Raw genomic sequence first — 23,878 nt, forward strand, 5'->3', positions numbered from 1 at the left:
ATCTGGCAGTACACAGAATGTGCAACATGAAGTATTTGTGAAGCCTAGCTTTACAGTCTAACCGAACAGAAACTCATTGTATAGCTTGAAAGCGGTTAAGAAATACTTCCATGATATGGTCCTGTATCAAAGGTCCTTTCGCCATGACGGTTTTCAGATCACACGCACTACTCCCACAGCAGTTTGCAAAACGCAAGCTGGTTGTTAAGTGATAACAGTTGCAAATGCAACTGAGCTGCTTTGAGTGAGTGGAGCTACGCTTTATTTATCCTAACTGTGGGTGAAGCTGTAGACAAGAGTACATAAGAAGTTCTGTGCTGATGACATGATTTACTTTTAAGCAAAAGTTAATTATAATCAAATATGGATTTTCCCAATGATCTTTAAGTCTCATACACATACAGCTTTAAATAAAACCTTTATTAATAAAAATTCCTCAGGAAACCTAATTTTGAATTGCAGATATAAAATACTATGGCTTGAATCCAAGAAAACAACTATTGTCACAATATTTTATTTATATTTAGAAATCTAGCAAAAGGAAAAAACGGCCCCTTACATTAAGACTACCCAAACGTCTTATTTACACAGAAATACGAAATCATGCTATTAGCAAGAAAAGTAAGTTTACAATTCTTATAACATTTATATATTACATAAACTCCATAACTATATTACCTGCCATTTGTCTAATATATCTGAGCCCCAATCTCCTTGAAACACAGACATTAAAATGCTATCAAATAAATGTGAAGTTCCTTGGCACCAACAATTCTGTCACGAAATAAGCGCCGTGCTTCATAAGCTACGATTTCTAATACATACTAGTGGGTGATTTGAGGATCCTAAAAAAGACAACATTTTCTTTAGTTGTAATAAAATTCAAATGACTTGCAGGTGGTCTATCTCAACATAATACTAGAAAGAAATAGAGAATAAAAATCTGCATACCGTCAGGTTGGCGTCAGATAAATATAAGGAATGGGAAAAAAGGTAAAATTCAATGTGTTATTGATAAGTTTTGATTATTTAAAGAATATATTAAGCATCATTATCTCTAGTTGTTCAATAAAAATACTAATTCCAAAATGCATATTAAACATCACTAACAATTTTATTTTTCCCCAAATCAAATTTTACCAGCAACAATCATAAACAGTTTAGCACACACACACACACACACACACATGCACGCACGCTCATGCGTACACACACAGATACACTGTGGCATTCCAAAGAAAGAAAAGCAATTTGAAATCATAAAAGTAAAACTTACCTCCTTCTAAATCGTATCTTAATAAGCCAAGAACCCACTGGGTAAGGATGCAAGGAGTAAAGAAATAGTGACTATGATCATCAACTGTAAATTTGGCCCGCACCTGGAAAAGAAAATAAAGTCAACTGTTTTCTCAATACATAATATATATTTTATTTATAATGTATTTCCAAATATATAATGCTATAAATTTTTCAGTCACCACACTCACAGGAATACCCAGTTTCTACTAGTGAGTAGAAACTGTATTTTATTAGAACTGATTTCCTTAGTTACCTCATACATTATATTTTACCCATTTAAAAACATTCTCTAAGAGGGGTTATTCATAGGCTTCAACAAACTGCCAAACGTTGTCCAAGAAAAAATAAAAGGTTAAAAAGTCCTGCTGAGCAAAGGAACTCAAGGAAGGTGAAGCTAAGCTTTCCACACAGCGGTTGCAATTCCAAGGCGCTCCCGGGTCCGGGACAGACATGTTTGCTAATGGCAGGAGCCAGAGAGCTGTCTCTGTTCAAACAGTCACCGATCCAGGAAGGATCAAAGTGTGACTCCTGATGCATGACCCATGAGAGCCTGTGCCTTCCTCCTCATGGACAGGAACCACTGCTCTCGTTCCGGCCTTGATCACTGAGCTTCCGAATTCATTCAGAAAGTAATCAATGCTTTCTAACTTCTCTTGCCCCACGTCTACTCCAACACTGCCAAAAGCATCTTCCACAAACACTTCCCTAACTTTCGCAAGCTGTCCCCTTTACCTCAGAAGATCTTCTTTCATCTCCAGCCACTTTGGGAATTTCTATTAATTGTTCAAAACTCACATCACATTTCGGGGCGCCTAGGGGGCTCAGTCAGTTGATTTCTTGATTTTGGCTCAGGTCGTGATCTCAGGGTTGTGAGACTGAGGCCCGAGTTGGGCTCTGTGCTGAGCGTGGAGTCGGCTTCAGATCCTCTCTCCCTCCACCCCTCCCCCCACCACGGTGCACACTCTAATAAATAAATACATCTTTCAAACAAAGTCAGGTCACATTTCACCTCCTCTTAACAACTACCACAGCAGAGTCACTTCCTTCCTCTTCCACAGTATTTGTAACTTGTGCCTACTGTCACAGTTCCACTACTCATCAGGCTGTGGTAATAATGTATTTACGGGACCAAGTTCCTGACTGGTCTGTAAGCTTCCAGAAAACAGACTCAGGCCTCTCTGCATCCCTAGGACCAGCACTAGAAAAGAAGGTATTGAATGAATGTCTTCTGTGCCCTTTACTGCCTGTTTTCAAGCCCCGTCCCGCTTCACCAAGGAAGGAACTGGAAGCATTTCCTCCCAGGCAACAAGAAAGAAGAAACCTCAAAGACCACTCCCTGGTTTGAAGTCTCCAAGACAGAAGCTGATCGAAGTCAGGAGAAAGATCCAGTTTTGGAAAGAAGAGGAACATTCTGAATACACTAAATTTTAGCTGAAAACGGAAAAACCATCCAGCATTAATTCATTCATTCCATATTCACTGAGTGTCTATTAGAGCATCTGCACTCAGAGAGCTCACTCTCTGGTAGAAAAGCCTAATCAACAAGACGAAAAGAAAGCCGCAGTGTCAACACAGGTCAGCGTTAAAGGTAGTCCCTCTGGGAGTGAAACCAAGAAACGCAACAATTACAGTATAAATGAGTAAGTACACACCTGTTCATACACTTGGACCATAGATCCCGCTAAGAGGTAGATTTTTGATGAAGAGCCCCAAACAGAGTGATTCTTCAGATTTTTATGGAGAACCGGTTCCAAATATGCTCCATAAATTGTCTGTAATTGCTCTCTTTCTGGGTAACTGAAAGAAGGCACATAAGAAAATAGCTGAAAATACAATGTTCTAGATTATTACATTAATGTTCATTTGTAGCAGTTTTCCAGCTGCGCTGCCCTGAGGTTCAGATACCCCCCCACTTTACCCAGGGACTAAAGCCAGGCTCTAGGTCCCTATTCTGACCCCTACTTATCTGCTCTCAAATACTGAGGGACCTAATAGAAGTTTCCAGTGAAATTACTTAAAAACATAACTGTTTGGAAATCACTGATTTTTAGAAAGGACCAAAAGGTAAATTTTGCTTCAGAAAAATTATTTTCAGTATAGCCGACCCATAAAGCAGTAATCAACTCAGAACTGTAAAAGTAGAATACAACAGATGAAATCAACCTGTTTCTCTCAAAGCTAAATCTATTTCAATACAGCTTAATTGGTAGCTATAACATTTCTGAAAGTACAATTTAATAGATGGGTGCAATGAGCATGAAAGCATCAAAACAAGATTGTTTAAGGCAAAACGGAACAGAGGACAAGCTCCATATCCATAAAATTTACAAGTTCTTGCAACAATTATGGACCGTGGAGATGGATGCATGCATCAGGATTAATGCTGTCACCCACACACCTGACCTGACTCCACCTTGTGCCTGTTTACATTATGTTTATTTATCTTCATAAAATTTGATAGTATTTTTGTTTTAGGAAACCCATATTAAAATCTAAAATCCATCATTCAGATTCCTGATACTGACATTTTAGAACAGAGATGATATAAAACATTTTGGGTTTTATTTCTAATATTTAAGAAGCACTGATTAATGCCTTTATCACCCTGAATTACTGCCTAAAGTTTAGAAAAGACAGGGAAAAAAATAACAGAACTCAAGTTTAACTATTTTTATATTCTTCATTTTAAAAAATTATCATTAATGGATGCCTTTAATAAAATTCAAATACAGAAGGCGTCTCCCCAAATTTAAAAAAAAAAAAAAATTTATGAACACTATGATACATACTCCACAGCACAAAGACGAACAATGGAGGTAAACCTGGTGGTCAGCTCATGTCTTCCCAGTCTTCCTCTGGCTGATATAGAAGCCACAATCTGAATATTTTCTAAACTAACCCATTCCAAATTTTCATCATAAAATCCTTGATATGTCAGTACCTTTTTGAAAATAAATGTATTTTAAATGTTTTAGGCTTAGGATTTTCTAATATTTTTGCATAAAATTCAATTTTTTCCAAATGCAATCATCCTCCTCTACCTAACTCAAAAACTTAAGATTGAAATATACTTTAAATTCTTATAACACTGAAAAATAATACTCTTCAAGACTCTACGTTCAATTAATGTTAGCTGAATTATGCTCATTTTTAAAGTGCTTTTCTCTCTAATAAACATTAAAATCCAGATGACAAATAAATCTACCAGCTATTAGGGAAAAAAAAGTGGAAGAAACCAGGAAAAATATAAGGAAACTATTTTGGTTTTCTTTATAAATATTTTATCATATTCTACAGTTCCATAGTAAAGCTAAGTTTGAACCCATATAAACATAATAAACTCTAATTTAGAATGCAGGGTTTCTAATGTGAAGCAAACCACATATATAACGCCTTCCACACTGACAGAATGTATGGTCTCTGACCTTCGCCTTTACTTGGGCTAAGAGGGAGAGTACTGAGCTAAGGAAGCCCATAAGGGGCCAGGACCAAGGACATGTACCTGCTCTCTGAAGAATGCATCCCTAGAAAAATGAAACAGAAATCTCCCCAAATCCCACATCATCCCCAGCTCCTGCTTTCCCTCTGTTTTAGAAATAAAGGACAGGAAGTAAGTATAGGTGAAGGTTGTTCTTACTCTTCCTGTCATACATCATCCTGCTGTAATGCTAACTTCTATAGGGAAGAACGTCAAAGAAGGGTGCCTTGTGGGGGCACCTGGCTGGCTCAGTCAGTAAAGCGAGCGACTCTGGATCTCGGGGTCGTGAGTTCGAGCCCCATGCTAGGTGTAGAGATTACTTAAAAATAAAATCTCTTAAAAAAAAAAAAAAAAAAAAAGAAAAGGCAGGAAGAAAGTAGCCCTGGAACCAGATTACTACAAGCTTTGGGAGTTTAATGTCCACAACACATGCTGGATAAAACTGACCCTGAGAAGGAAAGCAGATTTTCTAACCCTTTCCCATTACATCCTAACACTTCAAGGAGTAAGACTCACCTGTTGCAGGAAAGCAACCAAAGTGCTAGTGCCCCATTTGTCAAGCTTGGGCAAGTTGATATCTTTCAAGTACAGAACAAGTCTCTCGCAGTCCTTCGGTCTGTACACGCGACCTGTGTTAGTACTGATCACCATGCAGGTCTGGCTCAGCTTCTGCAGGAGATGCCGGGACGTTGTCTGGGCACTACAGTGAACTACAGCAATCTGAGTGGACCGGAGCTGGGAAAAGGCATACCTTAGCAGCAGCCTACAAGAGATGGAGGACATTGGACTTTGAAAATACAACCAATTAAACACTGTGTATAGTCAATATAAAATTTCTATTTTATAAATATTTCAGTTTCTAAATTATGTAATATAATGTTTAAGGGGAAAATGGTAAACATGGATATGGCTTAACAAGTAGCTTTCTAATATTTACAATATAAAAAAATAAATTCATATTTGAAGGCATTCTTGGGACTCACTGAACAAAAAAAAAAATCAAAGTTTACAGAAATAATTTAACCTGATCAAGTACATATAAAAGATACCGTTTCCTCACAGTTGAAGGAAAGATTTTAAGATATTAAGTACTCAGGGGCGCCTGGGTGGCTCAGTTGGTTAAGCGACTGCCTTCAGCTCAGGTCATGATCCTGGAGTCCCGGGATCGAGTCCCGCATCGGGCTCCCTGCTCAGCAGGGAGTCTGCTTCTCCCTCTGACCTTACCCCCTCTCATGTACTCTCTCTCTCTCCCTCATTCTCTCTCTCAAATAAATAAATAAAATCTTAAAAAAAAAAGATATTAAGTACTCAAAGTTAAACAAATATTTACTATGATTTTACAGAATTTTTAAATTACTACTAAAAATGTGAAACTAATAATCATGTCTCCTTTATTTCCAGATCCTACATTCAGTAGGCACTAAAAGTAGGCTGAATGACACTGAAATAAAAGTTATTTTTCAATAGAGAGCTAACTTCAAGATGCAATTTTTATAACTAAAGCAGGTAATAATTTGTGAGCGTATCTAAGGTATTCAGTTTTTGTTGGGATTGTATGCATGTATTTTCTCAGACTGTTCTTTTTCCATCAGAAAACACATAAGCTGGCAGGAAAAAAGGACATATTCTTCTCTATAATTCTCTACAGTCATATCATTTTTACAAGTAGTGACAATGGGAAGAGTCCTTCATGAAAACGTAAGTGCTACTTTAAGCAAAAGAAAGGTAAGAGAGCTGTTAAATTACTTTAAAAGAAGAAAGGAATACAAATCCACACTATGTACCTCAATCAACAATCTTCTGCTCTTACCCTTTGCCACATCCTTCTGGTCCTACAAGAAGAAAGGGCTGTTTAGTATCAGAACTTAACCATGGTTTGAAATAATCCAGCTGTCGCTGCATGTCAGGAGTCTGAACGACGGGGAGAGTCTGGCCATTCCTGAAATCATCGGCCGTCAAGTTTTCTGGCTTCTTCAGCACGTAAGATGCTAATCGTCCTCTACTCGGGTCGTAGTAAGTATCCATTGGTTTGTGAGGGTCTGGAGGAGATTCTCGTGCCCAGTTAAAAACCTGCAGAGGAAGAAGTTGTGATAGGTTATCACATACTCCAAACAAGAGTGTATGAAATTTTATTTTTCTTCTTTAAATTTTTTGTTATGTTAATCACCATACATTGCATCATTAGTTTTTGATGTAGTGTTCCATGATTCATTGTTTGTGCATAACACCCAGTGCTCCACGCAGAACGTGCCCTCTTTAATACCCATCACCAGGCTAACCCATTCCCCCACCCCCCTCCCCTCTACAACCCTCGGTTTGTTTCTCCATCATCTCTCGTGGTTCTTCAAAGTCCATGTCCCAAAGTCAATCATCTTAGTTGAAAGAAAATTCTCCTGTGCTAAACCTACCACCAAATATCTTTTATAATTAAAGCAACATGCTATGTCAAATATTATTCTCTAAATGATAATTCAAGTAAATAAATAAAAGTCTTCTAGTTTGCACATACACCAAGGTATAAATGCATTCAACTTATTTAAAGGAGTTTGAATGAACGCTGAACCACCGATTTCTCAGCGTAGGAACCTAGTCCCGCCCATTTTGGTGGTTCTAGCTCTGCTCTCAAGCTGCTCTTCTTCTAACACTGAAAACGTGCTACCTGCACAGACATAAATCAGAGTTCACCCGACGCTAACCTTTAATACCTTGCCTCCAAACTGTAGCATGAGAAGTCTGCTCCAAAGCAGCATACAATCTGGGATCGAGTGGTAAAATGAGAAGCATTTGGCAATAAGGACACAGAACGGCCACGGGAAGGGGAGGAGCACAGAGAAGTAGTAAATGATGGCACCGAAGAAGAAACAGATGATGCAAATGCAGAAACACGATGTTGGAGCCAACCCAGAGAAATGCATGTTCAATGTTTTCAACAAAAGCCGAGAGGATGATATCCCTTAAGTATACGATTCAGTTTTATAAACAACTTGACTGAAATATACCCTTACATTTATTAAAGAAAATGTTGATAATGATTAATCCATCCTAGCATTCCTAACTGCTAAAACTGTTCTGGTTAAATAAATGATTAAAAATATGTATTATTCTGGGGCGCCTGGGTGGCTCAGTCAGTTAAGCGTCTGCCTTCAGCTCAGGTCATGGTCCCGGGGTCCTGGGATCGAGCCCCGCATCAGGCTCCCTGCTCAGCGGGGAGCCTGCTTCTCCCTCTCCCACTCCCCCTGCTTGTGTTCCTGCTCTTGCTGTGTCTGTCAAGTAAATAAATAAAATCTTTAAAAAAAAGTATAATTCTAAAATTAAAAATGAATAATTATATATATTCATGTGGCTAATTAGTTTCAAAAATGTCTAACAAAAGATATGGTCCATACTATAGCCTATTAAACATTTTATAAAATTTTAATATCATAAAACACCATAAACTTGTTCAAAGGAAAAAATAAGTACACATATTCAAACGCATAACTCTTCCATTGAAAGCATTAATTTCAAAATTAAAAGGTTCTATACCTTACAATTACAAATCACGATTTTGGCAATTAAGAGTCCATGAAAATTAAAGAAAAATCTTGACTGAATATAGATTTTAAATGTGCACCACCTCTTTGGTGAGTTCCAGACGTGATTTCATGTTCAGATTTCCGCCAAGTCCCCGTATGAGATTAATAATAAATTGGTTATGATTTTGGCATCCACGTAGATGTGACAGACCGTTCATCACAGTCCCAACCAAACTTGTTTCAACCACATAGTCATTCTGTTGATTAAAATCCATTGTACAGACAAAAAACAAACATTAATTGGTAAACACAGAAACATACAGATTTACACTCACATATCTTTTCAAGTATGATCGTTAAATGCAACCCTCTGCTAAAGATGTAGAAAGTTTTCATTTCATCCAGTTTACATGTATAAACTTTGAAAATAAAGTGATCATAAAAATACAATTGTGCATTTCTAGCAGTAAGTGCTAGAGTCCTTAAGTAGATGTGTTTACTTCCTAAACTTGAAGAAAATAAAAGAAAAAGTACATCACTGAGCACTGATCTAAAAAGAACAGTCCCCCATTTCCTCCTGCTGATAAAAAGGAAACTAGAGGACACTGGACAAGTATGGCTGCTAAAAGCAGACTTAACACAAAAAACCATGTGGAGCTGGCTCTCTACGCACAATTTAAAATGAAACCTGTGGGTTGCAATGGTGTAGATGATTTCGATCTGTGGGCCTCTGGAACCCGTGCACAAACTGCTGGGGGGTTAAAAGGGAAAAAGGTTCTCATCCACTCAATCTCTAAGTATTTACAGAGAACCATTTATGCATCAGTCACATGTCCCTGTGGTGCTTAGTATGGGGGAAAAAAAAGGTGAACTAAACAGAAACTTCCACTTGTGTAACTCCAGTCTCATAGCGGAGACGGTCAACAAGTCCCAGTAAAAGCTCCAGAGAAGCGAAGCCTGGGTGGCTCAGATGGTTTAGCGTCTGCCTTCGGCTCATGTCATGATCCCAGGGTCCTGGGATCGAGTCCCGCATTGGGCTCCCTGCTCCGTGGGGAGCCTGCTTCTCCCTCTGTCCGCCGCTCTCTATCTCTGAGTCTCAAATGAATTAAAAAAAAAAAAAAAAAAGCTCCAGAGAAGGAGAAGAGAGTGCTCTCAGAATAACGCAGATGGAGAGCCCGTCTCTTTGAAAACAGCGACAGTTAAGCCAGCATCTGAAGGGTGACATCTTTCTGGCATGCAGAGAACACAGAATAGGCAAAGGTAAGCCACTGGGGTGGTTCAGAAATGCAGAGAGGGAGGCAAGGGCCAGAGTATGCAGAATTGCGTAGGCCGTGGTAAGGACTGTAACATTTATCTTCACTACTTTTAAAGTGTTTTTAAGAGAGTAAAATGATCCAATTTACATATTTTTAAAAATCACTCTGCATAAAAAAAAATATTTTTAGAGGGTTGGAGAAATGGGAGAAAGAGCAGGAAAAAAGGAGGAGATGAACAGAAATCCAGCTGTTTGGGTCATGCTAAGAGTTCCAGGCTTTAAAGGCAAGATAAAGGAAACCCTCGCATTTTCTTCTACATTGTCTAATTTGCTAAAATGATACAAGAAGGCAAAGCTCCAGTTATAAATAAAATCAGCATGTGGTTACAGTAACCATTATGGTATATTTCTCAGAATCTGAACACAGTGAACAAAGTACAAAATAAGAAGGAAGGAAGCATCAATACATTAAAAAAATGTCAAATAATCACAGGGACCTGACCTCAAAACAGAATCAGTTTATTTTCTAACTGATTATATCCACTCTATGGCTTGATCATCTTATCCCGTCCTCATGCCTACACTCAGAAACCCCTGTATATCAATATATCCCACCCAGTGTTATATTTCTCTTTCTAACAAAAACAGCATCCACGCAGATGACCTCAAGGAACCTGTCCTGGAGTGCCTTGCTAGCTCTGCATATTTCATGTTCCTGAAATCCCCACATATCCACTGAAAAGGAGCGAGGCCAGAGGCAGCAGGTATTTACTAAAGCACATACATGCTCATTCATGCATGTCTCAGCACCACACCTGGGTCTGTAGATACACTACAGCTTGGTCCTTGCCCTCAAGGTGCTTCGAGCTGAATGCATGCAGTTATACCAGAAAGAAGAAGACAGCTCGTCAGGCTGGAGGGAGTGCTTCGTCCCCTGAGGCCTCCAGGGAACCTCCGTCATTCACACCCCACTCCTCACCAATCCCTGTCCCACCATCTCTCATCCTTACAGTCAGGAAAGGAAAAAGGTAAGAAAACTGAAGGGAGATCTCCATTTCTTGGTAAATCTTATTCAATCCCCAAGTAGCAACCACTAAATCCAGTTCAGATTAGCAATCAGATGCTTCCAAAAAGTACTTCCACTGCTATTTATTTCCTCTACTTTTCTATGTTCACATTTCTCAGAAAAGCAATGACACAAAAACCGGAAATAGCTGAAAAATTGTGTAGAACCTGTAAAAGTCCTCCCTGTCTCTGTGCATGTGAAACTGCTATTCAGGGATTCAAATTCAAAATCAAGTGTGATCACCTTTTTAAACTCTCCTGGAAGACAGCAATACTCTCTTCATCTGATTTTGATGATCTTTTCACACCTCATTTTTCTCCATTAGGCAAACCCTCCCAAGGAAGGAGTCTGTCCTGCCTTGTCTAGTGATATGCTTGATACGTATGTTAGATATGCAATAATGTCGGCACAAGCAGTTCTTAATAATATTGTAAATAACTCGCCATCCCTCTTCTACTTTAGTATTACCTTGACGTTGTTTTTAGCACGAAATACAAGCAAATACAAGCAGGCATTTACTGACAGTGAAATGTGACAGTAACATCATTTTGCTAGTAAACAATGGGAGATTCCACTATTCAAGATTTTTAGGTAAGCAGTGCAGGATATTGTAGGTGAGAGAACTGAAGTGTTTTAAGACACCATAAAGAAAGTTAAGCCAAGACAAAGAGCGGGATAGCAGGGAAGACACCTACTTCTCACTCTGCCCCCAGATTCTGGCTGAGATCCACTAGAAGGCAGCTACCTCTAAGCAACACTCTTAATCACTGTACTTCTGGCCTAAATGATTAATTATGAAATATTATGGCTAACTTACCTGCTTCAGAACCCACTGTAAAGCCTTTTCAAAGTAATCTCCAATCCAGTTTTCAAGATTATTCCTATAATTAGGAGGCTGATTCTTCAACCAAGATTTTATCAGAGAATTAACATCTGTCTCTTCATCACTGAAACAGATTAATAAGCATGGAAGAAATTACGTAGGGAGATACTGTTAGGGGTGCCTAGATGGCTCAGTCAGTGAAGTGTCTGCCTTTGGCTCAGGTCATGATCCCAGGGTGCTGGGCTCAAGCCCCATGTCTGAGCCCCACGTCCTTTGGGCTCACTGCTCAGCGAGGAGCCTTCTCCTCCCTCTGCCCCTCCCCCTCTGCTCCTTCTCAGTCTCCAGCTTTCTCTCTCTCAAATAAATGAATAAAATCTTAAAAAAAAAAAAAAAGGAAGACACTGTCAATTTTCTCTCAAAATGAATTTCTGCTCCGATAAACATTATTCTACACTGGTATTGTATCTGCTAGTATAAGAGTTAACTTTAGTTATTTCTCTATGTACATGTACATGTTAGTTACGTATACACACACACACACACACATATATACGTATATGCCATTTTCTATAAAATAAAGCAAATAATTTTTATCTATATTATAAACACAAAGAGGAATTATATACAGATTAGCCAAAAAGTTGTCTAAATCCTTAGGAATAGAGAAATAGACAATCCCAAATCCCATCTCAGACTTACTGAAACAAAATCTTCACTTTAACAAAATCTCTGGGTGATTCAAAAACACAGTAGAGTTCAAGGACAGCTGCAACTTAATACAGATCTTTAAAAATATTTTTTTCTTCTTCTCTCGCTCTCAAAAAAAGCCAACTACCTAAATTCTCATGCCACTATTAAAACTCAAAGATCTAAAAAAAGAAAAAACAAAACCTCAAAGATCTGTCAAGTAAAATACAATTCCTTTAGCAAAACACCTCATTACATGAGTAACATTCAGTGACTGAAATTAAATATAATACTGACATCTTATTCAAAATTATATCTTAATTATAAAAAATTATGGTAAAAACAATTCATAAACAATTTTAGAATAGACAAGGGTTCATGATTTTGCCACTTCTTTCCTACTCTACCACTATAACTACTGAGCCCTTGAATTTCTCCTCTCACATTTCTATCCAGGTAAAAAGGAAAAGAAAAATGGGATGATCAAAAGTAAATACGTGGGGCACCTGGGTGGCTCAGTCGTTAAGCGTCTGCCTTCGGCTCAGGTCATGATCCCAGGGGTCCTGGGATCGAGCCCCGCATTGGGCTCCCTGCTCAGCGGGAGGCTTGCTTCTTCCTCTGCCTCTGCTGCTTCCCCTGTTTGTGCTAGCGCTCACTCTCTCTCTTTCTCTGTCACATAAATAAATAAAATCTTAAAAAAAAAAACTTAAAAAAAAAAGTAAATACATAAGTTACATTAGATCAGCTCAAGTCTGAAAACCAAAGACTCTCGGAGCCCCTGCAGAATAAAGACTTTGTGGTCAACGGTGTCTCCCCAGTGCCTATGGCAACTACACATCTTGGTTTGTCCAGGACGATCTGGTTTACTGTCCCAGCATAATTAACAGCATTCTCTTTCACTATCAGAAGGTCCTCTTTTGGCCTATAACATAGCAAGTGCTCAACAAATGAAGAAATGAATGAAACCTAAAACCAAGGTACAAGCTAATCAAAAGCAGCAAAAATGTTACCACGTATTTGTATTTTTCATGCAATCATATACATTCATCATGCCTCTCACAAACAATATCGGGTTCACCAACAATTTTTAAATCCCGTGCAGCAATACATGGTCTTTCTTTCTGCTAAATATCTATGGCACTCTATTTACCACTTACGTCACTTATATTCTACCTTGTGATATAATTGTTCCATTTATTTTATCTCCTCTACTTGAAGGGATGCTCCACAAAGACAAGCCCTCTGTATTAGTCTTATCCCTTTCTTGTTCTGTCTCTCCTAAAATGCCTGACTTAAAGTCACATACATAACAGGCATTCAATAAAGATTTCAACATTTAGTTATAAACTTCCCCTTTATGCCACTTTTCTCACCAGATTATAAGAGTATGTTGAACAAGTAGACAAACTGTGTGAGACAGCTATGAAAGTTATAAACACAATGGTGTATCTTTTAATAATACCTAAAAATTTTAATTGGAGTTCATGACTATTTAATTTAAATGTTCCCTAAAATACTAGCAAAGAAGTAAGCAATTAATTTTAGAAACAATCTGAACCAACTTGATAACACCAAAAATGGCTTCAAACGGTGCTAAGAGAGTAGGGCAGTTAGCATTTATATAGACCCCTAAGTGTCAAGTTCTAAAACAGCAATTCAAAAAACGAAAGAAAGCTTTCTAATTACTCATTTTGGAAAATGAAACTGGCTGTAATGTCTATGTTCTGGCATGAAACTACTATACATGATATCTAAAATTAGTTTATTCTTCATTTTTACCCCTGAAGCAAATACACTGAGGAAGAAAGTAAAAATTAAGTCAGGAGGTTTCCAATTTGAACAGTGAAAGGTCACTTCCCTAGGTTGGCCTAGGTTGGGCCTAAAATTCTATGAATCTAAGATTCTATAATTCAAATATTGCTATTTAGTTCTGGATTATCAGCCTCTAGTTCATAACCAACTTCTTCACTTCTCTGCACTTGTAACATTTAAACAAAAGTAAGAGAAAAAAAAGAAACAATGAAATACTTGCTGTCTCACTGAAGCAAACACAATCCTTAGTAACTGTAATACACTAAACACTGAAACAACTGAACTGCAATAAAAGTTACTCTCTGAATGAAGTAAAACCTAACGGAAGAAGTTAGTAAAAAACGAGGAAACACATATTTATACATCATTCATACAACACTTATTCCACTTAGCTACGAAACCATACCAATAACTGAAGAATATTCTCACATCACATAGGCAAGTGCTCTGATGGTTTACCTAAGAAAGATCATTCCCATTCTAGATATTGTGGCTGGCGAGGCACAACTTAAATCATGAGTTTCAAATATAAAGTTAACATTTGGGCTGAACTGAATCCTTTCTCCACTGGGCACGGTGAGGAGTCGATTGTCATCCAGAACAGAATTCAGGGACTCTATCCATTCGGGGTCAATATCACCATCACATATTATCCATGAGCTGACATCTATTTTCAAAACAAAGAAGTGGAAGTAAAACAAAACTATACGCAGTGATAACAACTAAAAATAAGGAATCAAATAACCATCTCTTACTCTTCAGAAGTAACTTCCACCAAGTGTTATTTTATATTATGAAGAGCTAAAGTAGAACAAGCTGAGATTTTCCCCGTGACTCCGCATTGCAGCCGAGCTCGAGGACTCATGTAATAACACCCTACCTGTCCCTCAGCCACATGCCCTATGATAATGCTCTACCTGTCCCCAAACATACAGAACTAAAGGAAAAGATGGTTTGCAAGACTGGGCTATTTCCAGTCCCATGACCTTGTGAGATATTCTCCACACCTTTGTCTTCTACCAGGTCATAAGAATGTAGTATCTCTTGTAGAAAAGATAGGAAACCCATTTTTAGCATCCTACTTGAGAAATACAAAATTCGCCCATCAAATCTCTTTGATATATAAAAAGTTGACTTCAAAGGGGAGAAGCAGTGCTGTGTACACAAGTCTTTTTGGAGACAAACCATTTTTTCAAATCCATCCTCCCTAAGATGAGAATGGTTTCAAGTGTACTTTGAGACAATTCAAACAGGATAATATCACCCATAAAAATGTGACAAGTCAATACAGGCAATATTTGGTTTTTACTGAGTGTGATATTATTAACCACAGTGAAAATGAAAAACTACATGGAAAATCTCTTCCAATGTCTCAGTTCTAAACCCTTCCCTCACTGGCTTAGAAAAACAACTTTTAATTATGACCTAATAAAAAGTAGGAAGTCTTCTCAGATTCTGGCCAAAAATCCCTTTAAACACCAAACCAAAAAGCTGAGAGCAAGATGATTACCATTTTACGACTTAAATTTTCAAAATGATTCAAAACACTGTATTCCAACTCATGAGTTAAAAGTGTTTACACACACACACACACACACACCAATTTTAACCCCAAATAAAATTTGTCATCTTATTCGTGAGGCAAAAATAGATTTTCTGTTTTTTCAGTAAATTAATCTAGTTGTGATTTGCAACTCACCCAGATTACTCCAAGTTTCTATTATAACAGAAGTTCCTATTCAGTCTAGATCAACACGACAGCACATCTTGGGCCCCTCTGAAGTAAATGGTCAACATACACCATTTACAAGGCAGTTTATGGTTATGTGTAAGACTTTAATAAGAACAGCATTAAAGACAAGTTCTGTCATCTTCTAAAAAGTACTAAGGAAAGCAAGGAATCACAAAACACAGACCAACCTTGAGGTTCTCGGACCACTTGGCGAGCGCTGTTTGTCAAAACGCCATCAGACCATTCCCTGGTATCCATGTCAATATGGCCTAACAGCTGATGTCGAGGCATAGCTTTGGGATTCATGGTATACTGTTTGACCACTCTGCCAATTCTACACAGCGCTGCCCTTAACATCCTCCACAGCGTTGATTTCCCAGCACCACTTGGACCAACAATGACAACTCCCATTCTTTGGCGTAACTGTTCATACAATTCTAAAGCCTTCTTGATCTAGTAGAAAAGAAACATGTTTGTATATGATTTATAGTACACAACCATAGTTCTGTTCTCATTCTATAACAGTCGTTCTATTCCATACATATAAAATTAAAGCCTTTGATTTCTTCAGTGGAAGATACAGCCTTAAACAAAATGACACTTAAATAAATCTGAGCATGTTTACACCATGATCTTTAAATCCAGTATTTCTTTAAAAGAAACAAGTATACTTTCCAAGTCATTCGACAATATGTTCATTATTTTACTCACTCATTCAAATATAATATATGCATTATTTTATTCATTAGTTGATTCATGCATTTATATCCTGTATCTCTCAAAAAAAAAGAGGGAAAAATGTTCATTTTGAACATGTACTTGTGCTACATAAAAAAAGCTACTAAAAAGAATTTCTCCTAAGAAATTGTCAAAGTGAAACTAAATCGTATGTAATCAATTATCAAAAATATATATGATGGATCTATTATGGGCCAGGCTCTGTAAGAGGCACTAGGAATAAAATGATGAACAAAAATAGACATGGATCCCACATTCCAGGAACACTGTATCTGGTGGGGGAAAATCAATATTAGTCAAATATACAATTAAGCATTAATAAGTACATGAGAAAGAAAAATAATGAAACACACAGCAAGGAAACTTCATCTGGACTCAAAGATCAGGGAAGGCATCCCTGAGTAAGTGAGATTTAAATGGAAAGATAAAAGATAAAACAGTTAATAAGGAATTAACTAGGAGAAAGGATCAATATATTATACTCTTTTTTTAAAATTTTAATTTGAGAGAGAAAGAGAGTGCAAGCGGGGGGAGGAGCAGAGGGAGAGGGAGAAGCAGACTCCACACTGAGCATGGAGCCCGATGTGGGACTCGATCTCATGACCCCGAGATTATGACCTGAGCCAAAATCAAGAGTCAGATGCTTAACCAACTGAGCCACACAGGTGCTCCTATTACAAAGTATTCTTGATGGTTACCTGATTAGGTATGATTTCATAATTGGCCTCCTCAAACACTTGCTGTAGTGCAGAACTCAGTTCACCATATTCCACTTCTTTAAAGTCAATCCCAGGAAACACATCTTTAATCAGCGCATCAAACCGTGAGCAATCAGCAAACGTAAACTTTGACATTGTATTAAGTCTCAACGCTTGTACCACAATATGACTTTCCTCAACTGGAGAAAAAGTTTGATTTTAAAATTATTAGTTACTGAATTTAGAAAGTTTTAATGACTGTAAACACAATTTTCAAATACCATGATATTCGTTACCAGTAATTAAATGATGTGCTAGAATTTAGTGACAGTTAAAGCCCTCTGATACCAAGTGAATTGACAAGCTTACCTTACTATCTTTTGACCACTGAGAAATAAGGATCCCTAAGTACAGTTCTGGACTCTCTTCCATAGAATTTGAGTCCCAGGGTTCCCAGACTTTAATTAATAATAAAAATCCTTGGGGCGCCCAGGCAGCTCAGTTGGTTAAGTGTCTGACTCTTGCTTCCAGCTCAGATCATGATGTCAGGGTCCTGGGATCAAGCCCCGTGTTGGGCTCCAGCCTCAGCAGGTAGTCTGCTTGAGATTCTCTCTCCCTCTCCCTCTGTCCCTACTCCACTCATGTGCGTTCTCTCTCTCTCTCAAAAAAAAGAATCTTAAAAAAATAAAATAAAATAGAAGTTGCCAGCACTTATAATTTTATAGAACTTTACTACTTTTATGTGATCCTTCAACAATTGTATAAAGTAAGAAAGTATGACATTATCCTGGTTTTCTAGATGAGGGTATTAAATCTCTAAGGGTTTAAGTGATTTACCGGAGACAGCAGAGCAGTCTAACAGCTGGGACTCGCATCCAAATCAGCGAAGTGCAGACTCAGGTATCTCCAAATACGCCAGGATGCCTCCCAGAAGTTTCAGTCCTGAGACTGAAAACCAACACACTGAGCAACAGTCTTTAATCAGACTTGCTCAAAAGTGGTTCATAAACCCATCCCTAAACCCAATGTAAATGCTACCATCATTGCAAGATTCTTATTTTTTCCAGGATATTAATTAGGTAAGATATACCAATGAAGGCAGGAAACCCTCTGCAGGCTGGCGTTCCTCTGTAGCTGCTGAGTGTTTCCATGTCTAAGTGCGTGCGGAGAGGCGTGGGCACAGCAGAGCCTACCCCAAGCAGCAGTAAGCCATCTGTAATCACTACAGGTATGGTTTCAGTGTCTCTTAAAAATCAGAGAGAGACAACAGAAAAATAGTAATTGAAGTAGCTCATCAAATGATTTATCTTCCCTGGCACAGGCCAACCCATTAATAGAGCTAAAGCAGCTTCCTTTTTTTAAGATGTATACTTAAATCACTTAAAGCCTGAATAAATCATTTTACATGGTGTGTTTTTCTATGCTGACTTATTTTCAGTGTTTCAACTTAGTTTATAAAAAAAAGATTTTATTTATTTAATGAAGAGAGAAAGAAAGGGCAGGCAAGAGGGAAAGAAACTCAAGCAGACTCTGTGCTGAGCATGGAGCCCAACTCGGGGCTCGATCCCAGGACCCTGAGATCATGACCTAAGCCGAAATCAAGAGTTGGACACTTAACCAACTGAGCCATCGGCCCCCCCAACTTAGTTTTTAACAGCAATCTACAGAGCTGAATATTTGGCCTTTCATAAAGGCACACAACCATGGGTGGGGGAATCATTTATCTTATACAAATCGGGGGAAAAAGGTGGTAAAGTACAATAAAATGTCATGAGTCTGATCTGAATAAATGATTTGATAAATACATTAAGTAGGAAAGAAGAAACAAATCTTATTTACAAAAGAGTTTCAGATAATATTTGCAGATACTCCCCCCTCTAAGAGATGGAGCTTAATCCTTGCCTGCCTGTCTGAAGGTGAGCCACATTTAGTAACTAGCTTCAGAAAAGTATAGTAGGGAAGGGGGAGAACAGTAATTTCACAGTTACTATTCCAGCGGAGACACCTGGCAAATTCTAAAATAATCCAGGAAGGTGAACATCAGCAGTGACGTCATGCAGTCATCATGCACACACTGATACAATGTGGTTAAGATGGGCCCTTCACCTCTCTGGTGTTCTTTCCAAATGTTCAGAACCTGGTCTCATCATGACAGAAACACCACGACAAAACCCAGACTGAGGAAGAGTCTACATGACACATGACCTGTAGCCAGGAAACAAAACCAAAGTAACTGAGAAAGTGTCACAGCGCCAAGGAGACTGAGGAGACATAACAACTGGAGGCAATGAGGAGCCTTAGCCTCGATCCTGGAGCAGAAAGAGGGCATTAACGATAGAACAGGTGAAGTCCAAACGAAGTCCGGACGTCAGTTAGCAGTAATATGCCAGCCTCAGGTTCCTAGTTTTGGCAAATGTACCATAATAAATGAGAGGAGACAATGGGAATGCTATCTTTGTAACTTTACTGTAACTTGAAAACTATTCTACAGTTGAAAGGTATTTTTTGTAATCAAGTTTTTTTTTTTTTTTAAAGGGTAATTTTGCTTGGTATACTATCTCTTTGAAAGAAAAAAATCCCTGTAAGTTTCTACGGTTGTTGTTTTCAGATGAGAGAAATTCTCAGGCTCTGCCCCAGACCTACTGAATCAGGAAGCTGGGCATAGGGACCCCACACTAGTGTTTTAACAAGCCTCTAGGTGATTCTAAATGTACAGCAAAGATTGAGGAGAAGCGGACTAGACTGTTCCTCTATATAGCACTACTATTTAGTATTTAATGCACATTTTAAAGTTATGATAGGACATTAGGTAAGAATTAGGGAAAATGTGAATGAAGTATGGACTTCAGTTAAAAAATAACATCAATATTGGTCTACTATTGTGATAAAATATAGCATGCTAATGTAAGATGTTAACAACAGAAACTGGGGGCCAAGTATTTAAAAACCATCTTTATTACTTTTCTATAAATCTAAAAGTGTTCTAAATTAAAGTAGTTGCTTTTTTTAAATAAAACTGTATCTGATTAACAAGTCCTACCATTCTGTTCAATGCCACTTTTCTTCAGCTGCCTAAGAAGGCCTCCACTTCCTCTAAGAACGGTCTTCAAGGCTCTCAGACCCCAGTCGTAATGTTGCTGAGGTGTCAAAAGTTCCCTTAAATAGACATAGAAATCACAAAGCATCAGATAGCTATAAGAAATTATTTCTATCGCTGTATTTAAAGAAATACAGACTGTAACTACGGACACATAGAAACGAGTACTGATATTCCATCAATTTACATAAAGAACCCAGTCATAGGACATGATCATTCCAGTGAAACACTGAAGATGGCCGATTCCCAAGGGTCAGGGTAAAGCTGTCGTGACCTGGCTAATTACCTTCCTGAAGACACTAAAGGACAAGCAGCTGTGACTATTATCCCTCAACTGTTCAATCCACCCATCTGGCTCTCAGTTTCTGTCACTCCAGTTCTCACCAGCTCTTTAGTAACATGAACCAGAATTCTAGGTCACCCAAAGAAGCTAAAAGTCCATTGCTATTACTAGAAATAAGACAGACGAAAAATTGTGGAAGATTCCCTCCAAAGAACAGTAGGCTTTGAAGGGTCTGCTGATAAATTCGTTCGATCAAGATCATTTAGCTGGAGCACCCCAATAAAAATATTTTGCTGAAAAGAAGTGAGATCAAATTAATAGCATTTAAGGAAAACAAATAGTTTGGAGTCAGATGTTAAACTAGAATCTCCCCTATCGATACCTTAAGTACAATATAATCACCAATATGAAAATCACTGAATAGGTACATTGGACAAATGTGAAAAATGATCACTAATCCATCATCAATCACTGGAACCAAAAAATATAAAAATATTTGAGAGGAAAACTCACCTGGAGAGATCGAAGATAGCGACCAATTTTCTGCCCAAGACTTTGGCATCCTTGAAGCCTTCTGAATACAGAATAACTTCTGCAATAAGTTCATTGTCTGGACGAGACATGGCTACTGGCCTGAAAAGCTGTTTAAGATTGTCAGGTAGCTTTTGTCTTCCTCCATAACCCTTTCCAGCAGGATTCACTGTGATAAAAATTCCAGAATTAGAATTTATTTCTACCTGAAATGTTAATTTAAAATATGGGCATTAAATATTTGTAACTATAAATATAAAATGGGTTGCTAACAGAAATTTTATTGTACATATTTCTACACACAAATCTTATACCTTGGCAAAAACATACGATAACCTCCTTAGGAGCAACACTATTTACAGAGGTCCCTTATAATCAGTTCTGTGAGGTGTCTATGCTTCCTGAAAGCCTCCTTGTTCCAGGCCCTTTGCTGGGTACACAGAGACAACACAACTCCGAGCAGAAGTCAGTACCAGTTTATGCCCTCCAGGAGCTTACAGGCTATAAGCAAGCACCATGTGATTCGTGTTGTAACAGGGGAGAGCAGGGTACCATGACAGTACCTGGCAGGAGCATCTGCAACAGCACACTTCAAGCCAAATCAGAGTGTGCAAACAATGAATGGGAAGCAAGCAGAAACACCTAGAGGAAAAAAAATCTGGCTCTAAAGGAAAGAAAGGAGAAAGAGAAGTGGTTGGAAAGATGAGTGAAAGGAAGGTTGCTTATGTTTTAATTAGATCAAATATTGTAATTTTATTACACATCACACTGTATGTTACTAAAAAGGACAAGAGTTGGTTATGTTTCAAAGCCCACGAGGAATGGGGAGAAGAAGGAGGGCTACTAGGGTGGGAATGACAAAGACACGGTCCCTCGGAAGGAGATGCCAGAGCATCAGTGGAAAGACCAGTGCTGACTGGAGAAAGGACAATTCCTTCAGCTCATTACAGGAGGAAAAAAACTCAGGGTGTAAAAAGGAAATTCTGACAGCACAGAGGTAAAAACGTAACAGTTTCTTTCTTCTTTATGAAGAGCTGAAGCAGCACAGAAATGACATATTAATAATTTAGAACCGGTCTTACTTCCCTGCCCTGGCCTGAAAAACCCGTCCTGTGAAAATGTTATTATGGATTAGAGGATAATTTCACAGGTCTTTGAACTTTCCATGTTTTCAACATTATACACTACATAGAGAAGCTCACACTTTGTACACAAATAAGTTCACACTGTCATGACGTGAATATGTATCTCTGATGGGGAAAAGTGAGGAAGGGAAAAACAGCTAAACACTTAACTGTTGTAAGATCCATGCAGAACAGGGATCAAAAACACAAGCCTCAGACTGAGACAGACTCGGGGTCAGTTCCCAGCCCCAAGACTTACCCCTAACTCACCAACCATGCTTTCCCCATCCATCAAGCGGAAAATGTACAGCAGTCCCTCCCTGGGAGGATTCTGACGGGTGCTAGGTGAGACGGCACCGGGGGCACTACAAACAGGGCCAGCACGGAGTGCGTGCCCAGGAAACAGTACCAGATACAATTGTAACGGAAGTACTCAGGACCCAAATTTTGAAGGTGAATGGAAAAGGGAGACCGAAAAGGGGTGAGAAACCTCAGACAATTCACAGGTAAAAGGTTTAACGGGGGCGCCAGGAGAAATAAAGACAGAATATGTGCCTAAGTAGGAGTAACGAGAAGTCGTAAGAAATATCTGAAGTTTTAAATCCCCAGCGTCTCTATACCTTCTTGGCAAGCAGTTCGCACACAGTCCTGTGATTCTTCAGAGCATCTTGAATTGCCTGGATCTGCATAGACACTGCCGAAAGCACAGACTCTTCCAGTCTATTGAATTCATCAAGACAGCCCCAGGCCCCACACTTTACCAAACCAACAAAAATTCATCCCATGGACTTCACATCGATGCCCTAAAAAATAACAGCAAAAATTATATCCGTGAAAAAATAATTAGGATCTCTAATAATAATTTAATACTTTGATATTTATGGGCAAGGTGACCATTTCACCTACCTCTGCCTCTTTTGCTCTTAAGTACAGATTAAATAGCTACACTTTGCAGGGTGCTTTCAAACAATAAACAAAATAATTCATGTGAAAGTGTTCTGGAAAATACACATAACTAAACAGATACAAGATTTTTAGTTGTTCTTTAAGTTGAAATATAAATCCTACACAAAATGTTTTGAAAATGGTATTTTCAAAATGAATCTCTTTTACTTTCTGTTCACTATTCTCCTTACTAAAAACATTTCTCCTTCCCTTCCCCTATATTCATTTGTTTTGTTTCTTAAATTTCACACGAGTGAACTCGAGGAAATAAAGTGAGGGTTGCTGGGGGGGGGGGGAGGGATGGGGTAAATGGGGGATGGAAGGAGGGCACATAATGTAATCAGCATGGGGTGTTTTGTGGGTTTTTGTTTTAGATTTTATTTATTTGACAGAGAGAGAGAGAGAGAGAGAGAGAGAGAGAGAGAGAGAGAGAGCAGGGGGAACAGCAGAAGGAGAGGGAGAAGTAGGCTCCCAGACAGCAGGGAGGCCGATGCGGGGCTCGATCCCAGGACCCTGAGATCGTGACCTGAGCTGAAGGCAGGCGCCTAATGACTGAGCCACCAGGCGCCCCTGCACAGAGTGTTATAAGCAACTGATGAATCACTAATTTTAAAAAAACAAAAACAGGGCGACTGGGTGGCTCAGTCGTTAAGCGTCTGCCTTCGGCTCAGGTCACGGTCCCAGGGTCCTGGGATCGAGCCCCGCATCGGGCTCCCTGCTCAGCAGGAAGCCTGCTTCTCCCTCTCTCACTCCCCCTGCTTGTGTTCCCTCTCTCCCTGTGTCTCTCTCTGTCAA

General features: G+C 38.7%; 1 protein-coding gene and 1 long non-coding RNA gene across 3 annotated transcripts in view; one reads left to right on the top strand and one right to left on the bottom strand.

Moving 5' to 3' along the window:
• Positions 1-23,878, bottom strand: part of LOC148161715 (cytoplasmic dynein 2 heavy chain 1-like) — a 111,283-nt gene that overhangs the window by 37,068 nt on the left and 50,337 nt on the right. Inside the window, 16 exon segments of the mRNA XM_088020623.1 lie at positions 686-750; positions 753-825; positions 827-845; positions 1,277-1,379; positions 2,952-3,096; positions 4,089-4,240; positions 5,294-5,540; positions 6,588-6,847; positions 8,394-8,549; positions 11,431-11,560; positions 14,395-14,602; positions 15,856-16,120; positions 17,104-17,303; positions 20,144-20,259; positions 20,997-21,220; positions 22,759-22,941. Of these exon segments, the coding sequence (XP_087876749.1) occupies positions 686-750; positions 753-825; positions 827-845; positions 1,277-1,379; positions 2,952-3,096; positions 4,089-4,240; positions 5,294-5,540; positions 6,588-6,847; positions 8,394-8,549; positions 11,431-11,560; positions 14,395-14,602; positions 15,856-16,120; positions 17,104-17,303; positions 20,144-20,259; positions 20,997-21,220; positions 22,759-22,941 (2,546 nt within the window).
• On the top strand, positions 2,407-8,074 carry LOC148161716 (uncharacterized). Of its 2 annotated transcripts, XR_015767396.1 has the most exons (4): positions 2,407-2,939; positions 6,179-6,283; positions 6,370-6,790; positions 7,501-8,074. It is a non-coding gene; the product is annotated as an uncharacterized LOC148161716 (long non-coding RNA). The 2 variants fall into 2 exon arrangements; XR_015767395.1 differs by having other exon boundaries at positions 6,370-8,074.

This window comes from Eumetopias jubatus, unplaced genomic scaffold, assembly GCF_037043125.1.
Source record: "Eumetopias jubatus isolate StellerSeaLion01/CBP00866 unplaced genomic scaffold, mEumJub1_p1.0 scaffold_86, whole genome shotgun sequence".
Classification (NCBI taxonomy): domain Eukaryota; kingdom Metazoa; phylum Chordata; class Mammalia; order Carnivora; family Otariidae; genus Eumetopias; species Eumetopias jubatus.